Source organism: Zonotrichia leucophrys, chromosome 11, assembly GCF_028769735.1.
Source record: "Zonotrichia leucophrys gambelii isolate GWCS_2022_RI chromosome 11, RI_Zleu_2.0, whole genome shotgun sequence".
NCBI classification, from domain to species: domain Eukaryota; kingdom Metazoa; phylum Chordata; class Aves; order Passeriformes; family Passerellidae; genus Zonotrichia; species Zonotrichia leucophrys.
Window position 1 is genome coordinate 4825343 of NC_088181.1, and position 17540 is coordinate 4842882.

General features: G+C 40.8%; 1 protein-coding gene across 2 annotated transcripts in view; it reads right to left on the reverse strand.

The window, feature by feature from the left end:
• GAN (gigaxonin) overlaps window positions 1-17540 on the reverse strand; it is a 39903-nt gene that overhangs the window by 11551 nt on the left and 10812 nt on the right. The window contains exons 2-11 of one of the 2 annotated variants that reach the window (XR_010441657.1): window positions 14674-14788; window positions 13484-13834; window positions 12792-13009; window positions 11800-11921; window positions 11189-11301; window positions 9973-10122; window positions 9494-9630; window positions 8876-9004; window positions 2940-3049; window positions 1260-2196 (exon numbers count right to left, since the gene is read on the reverse strand). Coding sequence is in view for 1 of the 2 variants with exons in the window: in XM_064722843.1 (XP_064578913.1) it covers window positions 2015-2196; window positions 2940-3049; window positions 8876-9004; window positions 9494-9630; window positions 9973-10122; window positions 11189-11301; window positions 11800-11921; window positions 12792-13009; window positions 13484-13834; window positions 14674-14788 (1627 nt within the window). In the remaining variant the exon portion in view is untranslated. Of the gene's footprint in view, window positions 1-6; window positions 2197-2939; window positions 3050-8875; window positions 9005-9493; window positions 9631-9972; window positions 10123-11188; window positions 11302-11799; window positions 11922-12791; window positions 13010-13483; window positions 13835-14673; window positions 14789-17540 lie in introns of those variants that run through there. The other variant, XM_064722843.1, reaches the window with a different exon arrangement.

The window sequence follows — 17540 nt, forward strand, 5'->3', positions numbered from 1 at the left end:
AGGAAAAAAAAATTGATCCATGTAAGATTTTTTAAAAAAGGGAAGTTTAACAGATAAACTAACAGCACTTGATTTATTTCACAAGCCAGCCAAGGATGGAAATAGTGGTTCACATTTCTGTAGTAAAGCATTATATATAAATTTAAAATCTAAAGACATATATATACACACACCAAGTTTACTGCAATGCATAAATATATAAACTTTTTAATATGCCAACTAATATAGGTCAGAAAATCGATGTATATAGTTCAAGTTTTGCAGCACTTCAGCATTGTAAAAAATAAAAATAAAAAAAGGTCAATGGATTGGCTGCTGCCCTTTTCCCCACCCTCCCACACTCCTCTGCTCAGGAATCAGAGTAATTCCAACCCCACATCAGTGCTATGGAAGGACAGACCAGAAATAAGTTTCAGAATGGCTCTTCAAGGACTATTTAGTGAAATACCAATATTTTGAATTAGTTTGGGATCATATTTCAACATATGTAAGATGATTTCAATAAAGATGACAAAGGTTTACACTAACACAACTGAGGGCAGAGTTTGGCTTGTCTGAGGTCCACAGAGTTGCAGAGTGGAAAGTCTTGTATGTAGTTATAATACTGGTTGTACAAAGTCTCTTTTTCTGAAGGGCAGGAGGTATTGTTTCTATTTTCCATCTCTCCCATTTTATTCCTTTTAAATAAATACAGGTTATGTCCCACCCATCACAACAACAAAAAAATCAAAAATTGAGGTAAAACTGTTCTACCAGCTGATCTTGACTACAAATAAAAAGTCAATTAAATATCACTACTGATGTGAACAAGGCTTAGTAAGAAATAAAACGTAAGATACTAAGTTCTTCACTATAACCACACCATAAAACCCAGCTTTCAAAGTCAGACAGCAGTAAACAAGACTGTACTGTAGCACAGAAATCATTAGTAAACCAACTTTTGATCCCAATTTAAAGTCACTGTACAAATTTTTCTGAACTCTTAGTCCAAACCCCATGTTTTCTGCAAAATAAATATATCCTTGTCATATTTCACCTTTGTTCTAAGAGACATAAAATACACCTTTCTACAATCCTCAGTCTTAAAAACCATTCTTAGCTTGCAAGCAATCTGAAGTAAAAAGGAACACAATCTATTTAGTTTGTCCTTTTGCTCTTACCAAAAGCAGCAATCATCACTAACTGTTCCAAACATGTCTTTCCTTTTCACTTGAAGGAAAACAGCCACCAAAGCCCACCCAGAAGCACACGCCACCCACCTGCAGACCAGTTCATCAGGCTACTCGAATGACAGCGTAGGAAAAAACTGTTTACTTCTTTGTGGTGTACTGTATCCATTTTCTGGGGTGTATCCATTTCAGATTAGTCCATTTTATATATATTAAAAATATTTGTCAGAATGAAACCGTTGCAAATCAATGAAAAACCATATGTACACACCTCCACCATTTTTTAGGCACAGACCTTATCTTTTGAGAAAGGACTAGAAATAAAAGGTGCAATGACCAACAACTCCTGTGGCCTCATGCTCCAACAGCAGCACACCAGGGAGGTTGGTTGTCATGTAGCTTCTGTGTATTACAGCTATCCAGTTCCAGATAGCACATGGATTCGTATCAGTTCCCCGCAGGGGAAACGCACCTGAAAGCTTTTTTTGTTTTTGCTTTTCAATAAGCTTCGCCAAAGGAAACAGATTCCCACCAGTTTCAGACACAAAATCCTCCTTCAATAACAAGGTTTAAACTCCAAATGGTTACGACTGAAGGTGTTTCCTTGATCTCCCCCTTTTATTTTCCCCCTTCTCTCCTCTTTAATGTGTACTTAAGTTATTTGTTCCCGAAACAAGTACTGAGACTCAAGCTTTGTAAGCATTTAAAACAAAAACAGTTACCATACCAAAGCACAGCATACAGTGTAATTTTCAGCTGTAATTTCTCAGCTTTTCCTTTAAATAGAGCTAGATTATGGTGGACTGCACAGCACTCTTCCAGTCTGGTCCCCTGGCAGCACGGGCTCACGGAGAAGGTACGCGGATGCGGAACAATCCCTGCTGCAGCTGCAGCCGGAAGAGTTTGCAGTTGGCGATGCGCAGCGCCGCGCAGCCCGTCCGCCGCAGGTCCGAGGGGAACAGCGGCTTGGTGCGCTGCCAGGTGCCCGTGCTCCTCTTAAATTCCCTAACATAGTCATAGTTTGTACCTGAATTAACGAAAAAAAGAGATGGAATGCTTAAAACTCAGCGCACCTGCCACCATTAGTAAGGCAAAGAGAGCAGGCACAGGAACACAAACCAGTTGTCTGCATAGGTGGTTGAAATTATCATCAAAAAGGAACTACTATGACATTTCTGATCTACCTAAACCCATCAAACTTGGAATTTTGTTTGTTTATATTTAGGAGAAAGCCATGCTACACACTCATATACATACACATGGCCACAAAAGTCTTCCAAATCTCTTTTACAGAGTGTGGCCAGATGCTGGCAGCTGCAAACTGAGTAAGTTTGATAGCACAAACATACTTCGTGTTTGGTTGGGATTGATAGCCAAGAGTCACTATCACATCCTTATGAACCACGGGACGATGCCCCTAGATTGCAGAATTGCCTGTTTCCCACTGCAAAGACAGGAGTTACAACCTCAGGCACTAACAGGTCTTCTTACCCTTAGATAAATGCAGTAACACACTCTTAGTCTTGACCTCTTGTGGTCTTCAAACTAATCAACTAAATCAAGCCAATGCTAATGGCACTGAACTTCTTACTGAAGAGTCCAAAACCAACCTGTGTGTTTGCTGGATTTGGACATCCAGCATAATCCCCTTGACCAACAGTGACAGAACAGTGTCCCAGCCTCTTATTTTTAAAATATTCAGTCTTCATACCAAGTATTGAAAATATTGGAAGGAAATGAGCATAAAGAGGTTTTTAGTCTGGTTCTGACCTGTATCGAGATCTCCAATCACGTATATGCTGGCTCCGATGGGCACAGCTCCATACACAAAAGAAGAGCTAGTTGGGATACATAGGTTCTGGTCATTTAGATAAATCCACCTGTAAAAATAACAATTCAAAAACAGGATTTGATTTTTAATGAGCACATTAAAAAAAATAATCCTAAGTCTTTTTGCAGCTGTAATCTTTGACTCAAAAGCAGAGTTTACATATTAATATGTTATGTGAAGGGAACATTGTATATTTTGGGATAGTCCTGGTTTCTCCTAGCCAGGAAAAGCAGCTGGTACTGCTGTATCCTGAGGTTGCTCAATTTCAGAATTGCTCCACTCATCTCTGTAATCTACCTTTAATAAATTCTTCTTGCAGCCACACAGTTGTGACCTTCTGGAAGAGAGCAGGCATGTTAGAGAGCCAACAACAGCAATGCCAGTCAGTCTTCCCTACAGAGAAAATTTTAGGCAGTTTTGTCTTAAAAATAGTCTTTAAATTGTCTTTAAAATAAACACATATAAATATTAATGATCCATAGTAAGGGAAAAAACAAATTGCTATAGCAGAACCTTGTTATTAAGCAGTGTCTCCCCCATATAATTCTTCAACTTCTTTAACAGTGCTTTAGCAGGGACAACAAATCATTGCCAGCTATGAAGAATAAAGCACTTGGCAATGCTTAACTTCAAACAAGGGATAAAAGACTGGAAATCAAAGTGGTAATGGAATTTGGAAAAGAAATATCCTTTATCTGGAATTGCCACAGATCTTCCCAATCTCATACCAGGCTCTTTTCAATCCCTTTCCAGCTCCTACAGTAATCTTACAATTCCCCTGTGTTCACTGTAAGCTCAGGCTCATTTCAACACTACATCAGCCTGATCTTTCCACCATGTGAAAAGCAGTTTTTCTTGTTGAAGCCTTTGGAAAACAGGTAGGGATGTACTCCTCATCCACGTGGGATGCTGGTTTATAAAGAGGTTCCAAGAGTTAGCAGCATCCTCTCTGTGGTTCTGAACAAATTCCTATAAAATGCTGCTGCACCTTTGCAGATGCTGTCACAGTTACCACACACAGACCCTGACATGTACAAATCCAGGCATTTCAGGGGACTGCTCCTACACTTCTTATTAAATGATTTACAGAGAACATAAAGGTCTGAGAAACCTTTGAAAATCATCCCATATATTTTCATGGCCATACCAGGTTAATTTGAAGGAAAAAGTTGGAAAATGCCCTCCCAGATACTGCTGATCTTTGAAAATTCTGTATCATCTGAACTCCTGATTCAGAAGTAAACCACTCTTCTGGCCCTGAAGGAGATGCTGCTCCATATCAATTATCTTGGAGACAGAAATCAATTTTTAAAGGGCAAATGAAAGGATTGGCTGTCCATTATTTTGTCTGTGCTGTGCACTGAAGGATTAACGTTCTGCACAAAGCAAGGAAATGGTTTGTAGCTGTCACAGAGGAGGACAGATGGACTAACAAGAGAAAAGGAGAAGTTCTCACACTGGTTTAGAAACTCTTACAGATCAAAACAACTTGCACCATATTTCATTAGCTTCCTTCCCTTACTGTAGGAGGAGGGCTCAGTATTTTCATTGCTTTTTAGCAGCAAGTGACCTAGGATTCTGAAAACTGAGTAAGTAGCAGAGAAATGCAGAAGGAAGACTGGATTATTATTATTATTTTTTTTAAATTCTAACTACAGGACCAGATTAAGGAAAGGAAAAAACTCAAATCTAGTATCTACACTAGATACTCTGGGTTTTGGAGTTCAAATAAAAAACCTAAACCCACAGGGTGAGACCCAAGCATTTTCCTACTGTGCATCACCAAAGGACAGCATTAAAGTTTCTGTAGCTGCTTGTGAAAATTCATCCTCAGGCTTTCTCAACGTGTATGCTTTAAAAAACAGGCAGCACTTTTCAGGAACACTCACAGCAGCTTTAGCAGTTAAAACTAGGAAGGAACAAAGACAGGAAGGGCAAGGGGTCACGTTTCATCAGAATTTGACTAAGCTCCAACTAATGTGGGTTGTGCCTGCTGTTTGAACAGTATGGAAAAAACACCATGACCAAAAATTCACAATCTTCAGGAATCTGAAAACAGTCCTTGGAACAGAACTCTTGCGTACTTCCCTGGGTTGGCTCCACTCAAACCCAGTCCAAGAGGAGCAGGGGGGAGGCAAATCCTGCTGCAACCAGGGGCAGAAGTGATGGCTCTGAAACTGGAACAGGATTCCACCCAATTTAAAAAAAGAAGGGAAGGAAGCCCAATTTCTTTCAGTCTTAAAGTGAGACAAACAAAATGATCCATCCACACTGCTGCAGCTAACGAGTGGGATGGGGGTAACTGCTTTATTTCCAAGTGGGAAGTAAATAAAGATGTGATACAGAGCCAACATATTCCAGACACGTCACCTCAAGATCACCCCAGCTGAGAAAGGAAGCTTGGAAATGAATAAAAATCCACATTCCTCTCATCTGACAGTGCTGTCAATCAGTGTTCTCATTACATTTGCATAAGCACTTGCTTTTAATGAAATTCCTGCACACTGACTGGAAGAATGTTGCTAATTACATATACTATGTTACAAGACTGTTTAATTCACTAGTTATATGCTGCTGAAAGCTCTTCCTTATTTCCATGATGTTCCAGTAGCAAAAAGAACATTGTAAAGGATATTTTACCAAAGTATTGCTGCTGAAAATTCTCTCTCGCTTTTATCCCCCTTAGTACCTGCAAATTTTCACAATTCTTTTTTAAATCATGAGAAGGAAGAAATCCTACCCCACTTACAGACCACCAGGAAAAGGCAGCAGTGGCCATACACCAGCAGATCTTGCAAAGAACTCTGAAGTCAACTTGGGCTGTATTAAATATTTCCAACCATCCACATAGAAAAGAAAAAACTGAGTGTGTACAGACATCACGCAATTCTCCACTCACCTACACGGTGCAAAAAGTGTATTATAAATTATGAACTCTGATAGAAAGTCTGACCCATCAAGGTCTTGATGTATTTAAGACTTCCTGCTTTTTATGGAGTAGACCAACACTGGGGCACTGAGTGAAGGATACCTTCACATTTTCATCTTCCATTTTCACATTCATTAAATCTGTTTTTAGCTTGATCGATATTTTAAAAAAACAGGATACAATGCACACAAAGCTCAATCTATAGACTTTGAAAAAAATCTACATCCTGCAAAAACCCTGCAGTCTGACATACAGCTTCTTCTATCTTTGGGTTCACTTAAATCCACTCATGCACGACTCTAAAGACAGCCTGACAAAACATTTATTAATTGAAAAATCTCAGTTACAGCAGCACTTCAAGTATGAGAATTATTTCCAACATTACCCTGCTCACATTTCATGTGGATGCTACTATTTTGTCTCACTTCATTTATTCTATTACTTGTTTATACAGCACAGCTTAACAGGAGTCTCAATGTTTATTTTTTTGCTAGTGTGAAGATCTCAGCACATCCCCAGTCTTTGAAAAGTCTGCGTCATGGTTAAGAATAACAATTTTGAAAGACTCTGCACTGTGAGTTATTTTAGAGTAAGTTGCTGTCAAAGTAAACAATATTAAACAAGTCCAGTCCTTTAATCCAATTCAAGCCAGAATTATGGCAGCTTACATGAATTAATATGTTTATATACTGATGTGAGTACATCCTTAGACATTCACTCTGGGTAAAACCTGTAACTCAGACACTCAGGCTCTGGGTGCCTGGCAGGATGCTGCAGCCTGGGCTCTGGCAATGAGGCCTGAGGCACACATGGGAATTTGTGCAGATGACACAGGTGTGCAGTGCTGCACGTACCCCAGAACCAGCACCACCCACAGCTGAACCCACAGCCCAGAGAGTTCTCTGCATCCACACAGAAAGTGAACACAACAGAGCTCTCCACTTACTTAAAAACAGCTGGAAAAGCCCACAGCTTATTACAAGTATTGGCAAATAACTTTTTAAAAAGTCACTGTGAATTTTGGTTTGAGACTGGTAGAATTGATCTGCTACACAGAGCTCTGAGGGTACTGAAACCTGGGAGAACTGACAGACCCTGGAGCTGGGTGCTGGAACATGACACAGAGACACTGCACCCTCTTCTGGCTACAGCACCCCTGGCCTGAGCTGGGGCCTCTTAAACCCTGGGAGCAGCTGCCACCATCCCAGCCTTCCCTGGTCCCCATTCTCCACAGAAACACCCCAAACCTGTGCCCTGCCTGCAGGTTCATGCTGAGTTACAGTTCCAAGCTCAGACTGGGCAGTGGCAGAGCAGAAAAGCAAAGTCTGTATCTGCCCTCCCCATGTGCCTCCTCCATCATCTCCTTTAGTCAGCTCTGCTGCCTGCCCTGCCCCGTGCCAGCACAGCCTCCCAGCACACAGGCAGCACTCAGAGCAGCGGGGCAGCTGCAGCTTTATCACTGCTCCACCGGGATCCTGCAAGGCCTGGGGATGCCACCAAGCAAGGACACAAAGCCGTGGCACAGTCAGCAGGTGGCACCATGGCAGCACCCAGGCTGGGCCCTCCCAGCTCCCCAAACTCCACTGCATGGAAACTCAACCTGTGAAACAGGTCTGCAGCCACTGCTGAGGAACCACGAGCTATAGCCTTCTGAAGAACAGAATCAGGCTGGAAATATTTCAAGCAAATCAGCTGAAAATAGCAAGCAGGAGAGAGGGGAGCACTTCTTTCCACAGTTCTTTCCCTTTCAAAGACCTCTTGCAAAACATTAATAAATTTCTGCCATTTCCCCAGCCTCCAGAAGGCTAGCAAACACTAAGGGAGCAGCAGCAGCCCCTCTGATCTGCTTCTTTTAACCAATTTAAAGGATGTTTTTCTTCAGCTTCATTTGATTATAGCTAGCTTAGACATCACTTTGAACAACAGAGAAGACCTCTTCATACAGAAATTAAAGTCTCTTTACAGCCATATCTTGCAAGAAAATTATATAATGAATTTACATCTACTGTTCTATTTTTGTGTCCTTTTATACAGGTCACTGTCATAAATCAGTCTTGATCTTCTAATAAAGACATGCTAATCTCCTTCACTTGTCAACAAGCCTTGAAACATCTGACCACAAAGTCTTTTTTAAAATTTAATTTATGAAAGAAGAATAATTCAATTTACCATTATATGCAAGACAAAAGTCACTGGAGGAACCAAGCTTGCCAGTTATGACTGCAGAACAAGGTGACTAAACAAAAAATTCAATGTAAGGTAACATTTTGAATGGTTACCACATATAGTAAGGTGGATTCCACTACCAGAACCAAGAAATGAAGTAATTGGATGCAAATTCAAAAGAAACAGAAGGAGATGAGCCATGCAGTGTGGGGAGGTGCCTGTGGGATGTAAAGCATCCATAGTGTCCTTCCTATGGCAAAAGCCTACATGGATCATCAGCTATAAACACTTGGAACAGAAATGCATCAAATTTCTTATCTCTAGTTTAGGAATTCCCTAAACTGCAAATCTTTGGAGATAGGGTTGGATCATGAAGAAATATCCCTGTACATACACACATTCCTCTATAGAACCATGGCATCATTTAGGTTGGAAAAGACCTGTGATGAGCACTCAACAGGGAGCTGTGGGCACGAGGAGGGGCGGGGGCAGCAGTACCCTGCACCTGGGGCACTGCAGAGTGCAGGGGAAGAGCCACAAACTCCCTGTGTGACCAAGGTGCTTCTCCTGTCCAGGGCTCTCAGGACCTGGTGGCTCCAGGGCTGGTTAGAGGGAAAAGTGGAGTGGATGGGCCTTCAGCAACAGCCAAACCGGGTGTGAAATGAGCCACAGACACGTGGCACAGACCTCATGTGAATCAGAGTGCAGGAACAAGGGGTGAGGCAGCAGCAGATGACTGGATGGCAAGTTATTTTCTGTGTTTAGAGCTGCAGCAGTTACCTTTTAAACTCATCATGATAAAATTCTGATTTGCACGTCACCATCTCACTGGCTTGGCTGTCGTCACGACTCCTGACCCCACCAAATACATAAAGCTCAGAGGCAACTCCACAGGCCACTGCCCCAAATCTGAAAATCCAAACAAGGAAAAAAATATTAATGCCATGTATCAAAACCCTTTTGCATACCCCTCGGAACCTTAGTCATCTTTTATTCTTTTATTTATTTATACACACAGATGCCTTAAATATCCAACAAGATGAGTCATGGATATTAATTGTAAGCACCTAATTCAGATCTCAAAAAAAACCCCAAAAACAGTAAAAATATTTCTCTCTAAAAATACTGTAAGTTCCAATCGAACTATACTATAATTTCTTGCTTTCACTTTGCATCAGGGAAGTAGTGCTTGTAACATCAGGGCTATGTTTCTACAAAATTTGTATTTATTGCTTGGATTCTTGTCTTTACTCATCCACATGTTAACTACAGGCCACCACAACTCAGACCTTGTGAGATTCATAGGCCACCTTCTCAGATTCATCAGAAAAAGGACACTTCGCTCCCATCAGAGAGTTGGAAAAGCAACCTAGTCCCCCCTCTTCCATTTTCTCTCACCTCCTCTCTTTGAGAGGACAGATTGCTGTCCACTGCTGAGTCCTGGGGTCGTAACACTCCACAGATTCAAAGAGTTTTCCATAGGAGCCTCCACCCATTGCATAGATTTTCTTCTTCATAGCTGCATAGCAGCCAATCTTATGGGAAAAAAAAAAGAGAAAAATATATCTGAAATGACACACAAATGCACAGTATTGAGAGCTCAAAGCTGTCTATACACACACAGAGGCATTTGGATTGCCTATACCCCATGGCAAACAATGTGAGGCATAAAAATGCTCAGGCACAGTTTTGTTTTGGAGTATAAAAAGAGAAGAAGCTGCTCACTCTCATTTCATTTTGAGACTTTTTGCTACAGCTTCTACTTGAAGCAAAATATTAAAATACATATTTTTATACATATACACACACACACATACATATATCTGCATTGACTATTTAACAAGAAGCAACACAATAATATAAGATGCAGTTTTTACCTTTCTAACCATGGTCAAGTCTGGCTGCTTGGTCCAGGTCCGGCTGTAAATGTCATAGCTCTCCATAGAGATCAGCTCCCTTTCACCATCCTCACCTCCCAGAATATACAGAATCCCATCAATCTCTACCACACCAAAATTATGTCGTGCCTAAGGAACATCAATAAAGTCAACATTGAAAAATATAACTGCCATTGGGAATAAATGAACACAACCTTATTTTTCAGACTAACTGTCTGCAAAGTGCTATTGGTATTATGCCTGGCTTTTGTTTTGGTTTTTTTTAAATGGTGAAGTCCTAAACTTCATAAGCATAAAATTATTAATTTAATCAACTAAACAAAACAAAGGGTATCAAAAGGAGAAAAAAAAAAAGCAGAGTAGCAGAAGCCAAAGAGACCACAGAGAAATCTAGGAAGAGAGCTTGGCCATATTGCAGTTCCATAGTGGTGGTCTCTAAATGAAGCTGCTGCTTTCAGGTCTCTCTAGCAGCAAAGCCTGAACGCATTCTCTGTGCAAAGGCAGCTCTTCTAATTCGTATGTATGAGCCCAGCTACCCCTCAGTCTCACAGCAAACATATCACAAGCAGGAAATTTAATGCATCATAACTAAAATTGTAGTCAAATCTACACGCCTTTGTCAACCAGAGATTGCAAAGAGGAAAAACCTGTGGTAAACAACTTCTTAATTAACACCCTGTGCTGATTTACAAAGATAAAAACACAGGTGTATTGAGGATATATGTTTACAAATAACAAACTGTTACTTTTTGATGGAATGTAATTATGAAGAAGGAAGCATTAACTCAAACCAAACCTAAATATGTCTGTGCAAGCCAAGTTCTGTATGTTGGCCAGTCCTCTGTCCATCTTTTCTGCACAGTCCGATCCCTTTGTCCATCTCAGAGGTCTCTTGTTTTAGAAGGCCAGTACACGCAGAACATTAAGTATACTATAGGACTGATTCATTATGAAATTCCTGAAATTTTGTAGTTCATCTTACAGTAAGCTCTTCACCAATTGTTTAGTTTTTCCAGATCCAGCAGTCAGCATCAGACCACAAGAACAACAGGATATAAACAGAAGTCAGTCTGCAGCATGATTTTGAATGTGTAAGATGCAAGCGACTGGAGATTCAGAATAAAATTTTGCAGAAGAAAAGGAACATTTTGCCAAAGTAAAAACTTAAATCCCAACAGTTAGATAGAGATCTTGCCTCATGCATTGGTGGTAAGGAACTCCATGAATTGGTGTCTGGATCATATTTCTCTCCAGAGCTTAGCGTTCCCTTGTTTTCATCCTGACCACCAAGCACAAATAAAAATCCTTCTGTAAAACAAAACGTAACATGATCTTAAGAAAAGGACTCTCAAGAAGAGGACTCACACCTGCACACTGAGTAAAACAACATGACTGGTGAGCTGTATTCTGAAATTCACCAAGAGATCCAGACCAGTCACAGGTCAGACTCTGGACTGGAGAAGGTAAAGCACATACTTACATCTGACTCAAGTCTGCCCCTGCAGATACCCTTCAACAAATTCAGTGATGCAGCAACTAGAATTTACTTAAAACATGAAATACTCCTGGAGAGACAGATGTAGCAGATTCCCACAAAATGTTGCAGGAATAGTGATTTTAAGACACTTAGATGACAGGGATTTTCACAGAATCAAGTACAGTTTTGGGCAGACAAAGGGGAAGCAAGAAATAACCCCAGTGCAGTCAGTCTTGAAGAAAATATATTATTATAAGCTGTATGTCAGATTTTGAGGCACTGGTAAGTTTTGATAACATGGACTTTACGAAGATGAAGTTCCCCTTTACCTGCTGACAATACTCCATGATTGATCCTTGGAATACTCATAGGAGCAAGTTCAATCCAGAGCTGTCTATTGGGATCATAAAGAGGACACATACACCGCATCACTGAGGTTGGTTTCCGTGATCTGAACACAGGGTGGGGAGGGAACAAACAGAAACAGAAAGACAAAGACAGAGTTTTACGAGTTCACTGTTAACAGCTCGTGTCCAAAGCTGGCTTGTTCTTGTTTTCCTGTATATTCATCACGTGGCATTTCCCTGGTAAGGAGAAGATCCCCAAACCAAACATGTAAATTGAGTTTGTATTGTACAGACTTGGAGACAAAAAAAGCTGATTCACTTCATTCCTACTCTATCTGCCTGTAACTTTTTTTATGAACTTTGAATGAGCTGAGAAGAACTGATAGACAGTATTAGTAATGTCTGAGTAAAATGATTCACAAACTGACATGCAAAATGTTATCTGAGTGGTTTACTACGCTTCTATAAAAAGCTAACATCTAAATGCTAAATTTATTTAAACAGGATTGCACCCTCCCTTCTGCTGCAGGGGGTACTCCAGAGAAGGAAGGGATTATTGTGTGGAACAGGAATTTTCACCTCATCTCAGATGCAACAATAATGACTATTTCTTTTTTTGGAACCACATCTGTTAGAAACAAAACAGTTTAAAGCACATGCTCATTACCCCTAAGTTATGTTAGAGATGCTTTTCAGATCATCAGAAATGATTCTGTGTTTAAGCCTATTCAGTTTAAAAAAATCTAACCAACACTTACTGAACAAACAACCCTACTCAAAGTTTACTACATGTTGAATGTCAGAAACAAAATAACTATTTATTGCTGAATCACCCCCAAAGGTATTTCAGGTGTGTCTGACCAACCTAAAACAAACCCAAATGATAGAGTAACAAGCACTAGGTGCGCACATCTGTGCTTTCAGGGCGGTGAGCGCTGACAGCGGGACCAGCTGTCACAGCACTGCACACTTACACTCTCTCTTCCCCCCCAACAGTCACGATGCACTCGGAGTAGCCCCGGGGCTTGAAGGAGGCCAGCATGGCCTCTCCCTGCTGCGGGGGTGTCAGGGGGATGTTGTTGCACTCCTTGACGATCTCGCGCACCAGCGGCTCGCTCATCATCTGCTCGCGCAGATACGCCGCGTCCAGCCCCGACACCCACACTGCCGACATCACATCCTTCATGTGGACCTGGGGACAGGCACACACACAAAGTCACCCGGACATGCAGATGCTTCTGTGCTTAGCAAATACTTGAGAGTTTTTGATACTGGTGAGTAATAAACTAAACAAGAGAGTGTTAGTAAGGAAATGCATCAAGTCCTCGAAGTTTCTCTGTAAACATGCAACTTGCTTTCTCATCATCCAAACAAGATTATATAATCAAATGTCAAAATGGTGCCTTTTATTCTTAATGCCTATTAAATAATGAAGGCAGCAGATAATATATCATCCACACAGCTTTCACTCTTTCACTGCAATGCCATAGTCTGCATTTCAGGCAAAATTTTGCAAGATTTCAATAAATTCTGTAAGATTAATAAATTTCAATAAATTCTGTGAGATTAGTCCTGAAAGGAATAGATCTATTTCAAGTTCCCACTGATTAGAATGAACACTCCAATTTGTGACATGTTCAAAATACAAACATTTGGATGTCCTGACCTTTCTGGATTCTGAATCATGAGAAATCCACCTAATCACCGCTTCAAAGACGTATCTTTCGTTTCCAACATTGAGCTTTTCCATGGACAGCACTTCTTTCAGTTTTTGAGGAGTCAGTTCCAAGAATTCCTCTGTGCTGCTGACATCTCGAAAGTGAGTTTCCAGATACTCTGAGGCAAGGTAGTGAACATGATGCAAACAATAGTGCAGTGCAAAGTCCCGAATACCAATACAGTTCTCAGCAGCTATGCAACCTTCTAAAAACTCACAGCAGAGAGTTTTTAAGTCTGTAAGCAGCAGGAGATCAGCTGCCTGTACCACATCTTGGATAGTTTCTTCATTTAGCCTGATCTGCAAGAATTAATTTAGAAGTTATAGCTACTATCACTCATTTGTTCCATGACATGCCCGCATTCATTACACTCATTCTCAGTGGCTGAAAAATGGAGTATTAATGCCAGTGTAAGAATCAGGAGAAACTGATATGACTGCTAACCATTAATTAATTAACACAGGGTTGGAAAGGCATTTGCTTGACAGAAGGTGTGGAGCAGAAATTTTGATAAGTTCCTGAAGTAACCAACCATAAAATTGCTCATCTCATCCGGGAACCTAAAATGAGTTTTGCTGTAATAAATAAATACATTCTTTTAAACACACATGAGGAATGATTTCAAGCCAAATCTGCCGGGTTTTTTTGCTGCTGAAAGCTAACCTTGTTCAGCAATCTCAGTGTGGTTACAAATAAACTGGACATACCAACTTTAATTCCTGCTAAGGCTCCTGGCAGGCAGATGTGACAAGAGGCCACAGAGGTGGGAGCAAGGGGCAGGGAGGGAGAGTGCCTGGTGTACTGTAACCCTCAGTGATGGGGTCTCCATCTTCATGGCTACCAAAGCAGTCCTCTGTCACAGCTGACAAACACTGCCTGTTTTAAAGCAGATTACTGAAGGTAGCCACCAATTTTAATACAAGGATTTGACATTGACTCTAAATTTTAAAGTCCTCCCCTGCTACACAAGAAGAGGAGACGACTCCTGCAGAGCCTTCTGCCTCTACTTCATATGCACAGTCCCACTCTGCAGAAGTTCTATCACAAAGCTTTAAACTTCTTTCAGGATAGCAGTGTTAAAACTCCAGTTATTTTGGCAAATAGTCCAAGTGAGGTTTAGGGGGTTTTAATACCATACCTGCCCACTGAAGATGTAGTCTAATATCTCTTTCATGATATCAACAGATATCCCTTCAAGTTCAATCTTGTACGTTGAGCCATCATCCTTTGGAGGATTGTAATTCAATTTTGTTCTAAGAGAAGAGAAAAGGAAAAGAGCAAAGTTCAAAATCTGGGCACTGGTTGCTGTCAGTTTCTGAAGAATCTTAGACCTCAGAATATGGATGTCTTGAGGCACAACAGAGATGTTAAAAACTTTCAATGTGATGGAAAAACTGTCCCTTGTATTACCACATAGGTATGGCCTCTGATACTGCTCATCACTTTTCCAAACTGAACAAATCTGTCAGCCTTGCAAACTACCCAGGCCATCAAAGAGCCAAAGTATGTTTTATCCCAGCTCATTCATCACAAGCATTCAAAACCTTCACTCAGACTTCCAACAGAACAGCGGCTTTGCTGACAGATAAAACACGAGAATTTGCTTTGATAAAGGTGGGAAAAAACCCAAAGCAAAACAAAACCAAAACTTTTTTTACCAAGGAAGAAATAATTAGAGTTAGCAGATGTGATCAGAATATTCACTGGCAGCACAAACATTTGGATTGCATTACCATTTTGTGTAGTTTATGATGTTATCAGCCTAATGCTGTGCCTGGCTGTAACCAAGCCATGCACTCAGAGTTGCAGGGAACAGCCTATGTGCTGCTCAGCAGAGCTTTAAATATTCACCTACATCAGTGGACACTTCCCTTACAAGCCATTTCTTTAAACATACCAGGAGCACTGTGATGTGCCTGTGAATAGAATGGTGGAGGCTAGGGGAAAAGGTGAGGAAGTAATAATAGCACAGCAGACACTTTGCTTTCCACCAGCTGTCACTGCAAACACTTCTTACAGGAGAGACAACTTTAGTGTTCAAAAGGGAGCAGCATCCACCAGTTTGGTGCAAACAGACACAAGAGCTAATAAAAGATCAGGTTTTAACATATTTTTCCACATTTTGGTCAATGAAGAATACATTATATAAAGACAAGAAAGTTTGTTTCCCCACTTCTGTGTATATATAGTGACCTACATCTACACCACAGCACACTAAAATAAAAGCTTTTACAACTTTTTAACATTCATTTGAATATATCCTTAGATAGAATCCATTTCTTAATGTGAAAAGCTGTGGCTTTGCTAAGCTGAAAGTGTCCAGCCTCCTGCTATCCACACTCATGCTAAGCAAATACATAAATAGGTCTTAGCTAAGGGCAGATTCTGCCTCACTTACTCATATCGGAATAAATTAAGTTTCTCACAAATTGAGCTGTAACTCACATCAAATAAAACCTTAGTCTGTAAGGAGCTATTTTTAAGTGTGAATAAGGGCAGTAATTTTAGCCCTTTAGTTCATCATCATTGTGGTCCTGCCTCCACATTCCTTTTCTGCTCTGCAGAGCACCCGGAGATAGCGGTGCCCATGCACCAGGGCTGGAGCTGCTTCCCCCTGGCACAAGTTACAATACAAATAACAACAGCAGCGTGGCATGGGTTAGGAAATTGTTTATTTCCTAACACCTGGAAGGAGATTAGGAAAGTTATGTGACTCCCATTAAAGCTCATGCTGTAACAGCAGGCACTGATTTACGGCTTGTCAGCTGAAAACTCCTGCCCCAAATGTACATTTCCAGCAAAACATACAACGTGTACCTCAACCTGAGCCATCCTTGCCCATGTGCAGTGTGCATTTTCCACGTCTACAAGCTCCAAACAGAGCAGATACAAACAGGGCAACGTGCCTTTAGACTTCTAACAGAGCAAAGGCTTCTTTACACACATTTTCAAATCCATCCAAACTACCTCCACTTACACCTGAGCTCTGGGATTCTCGGTTTGTAACAAAAGGCACTTCTGGATTCCTAGGATGAAACTGTGTATTCTTTTAATTTAACATAAAATGTATCAAGTTTCACAGTGTCTGGCTTCCTTCAGCAGAAAAGACAGCTGGGTGACGCCTGGATCCCACATGAGTACCTGTTAGTAGCTGTTATGATCCAATACACAGCAGTATCTACACAGAACCTGGGGTGCCCAACACACTGAGGGGCTTGAAACAAGTCCAAGGCATATAATAAGCATGTTGATGCCAGCACTAATGGGGAGATTAGGGAAAGGCCTTGTGCTATTTATCAGTAACTTTCATCTTAGCATCACCTGTACACACCCAAGCTAAATCACCTCATTGCGTGGACTTTACACTGACGCCTCCTGGTAACAAGAAAGTGTTGTTCAGAGTTTTTGGGTCTTATCAGGGTAGATGTTCTAATTACTGTGTACTTTTTCAGGCATCAACAGTTTGTGAGCTTTAAAGAAATGACCTAGGCCCTAATGCAAAGCCAAAACACGAAGCCAAAGCAGAAAAATAACCTTGAGAACAAATCAAATTACTTCAAAGTTACAGACACTTGTATCTAGGCAAATATTCACCTTATGCAAATGCTTCCCAGTTCAGATTAACTTTTATTCCTATCATCTGTCATGGGAAGCAATAGTGATGCATCTGTCACATGATTTTAATTTGTTGGTTAATAAAATACAAGGTTATTTATTTCAGTACAAGTACTTCTGAGCTATGCCAAGAGAGCAATTCCCAAAGGCAGCTGGAGGTACTCCTTGTAACTCACATCAAAACTGCAGGACAGCTACTGCCTGTTGGGAAGAGGGAAGGAAAAATATGATGCAAGGACATGTTATAACCAGGTTTGGGGCTGGAAAAGTGTAAGGAAAAAAAAAAATCATGAGTCCAAATGGAAAGAAAGCTGAAGGAGGAGAGAAAAGTAGGAGGTGTGCAAGCAGAGGGCAAGGAGCCACATCTCCTCTTGCATCACCCAGCACCAG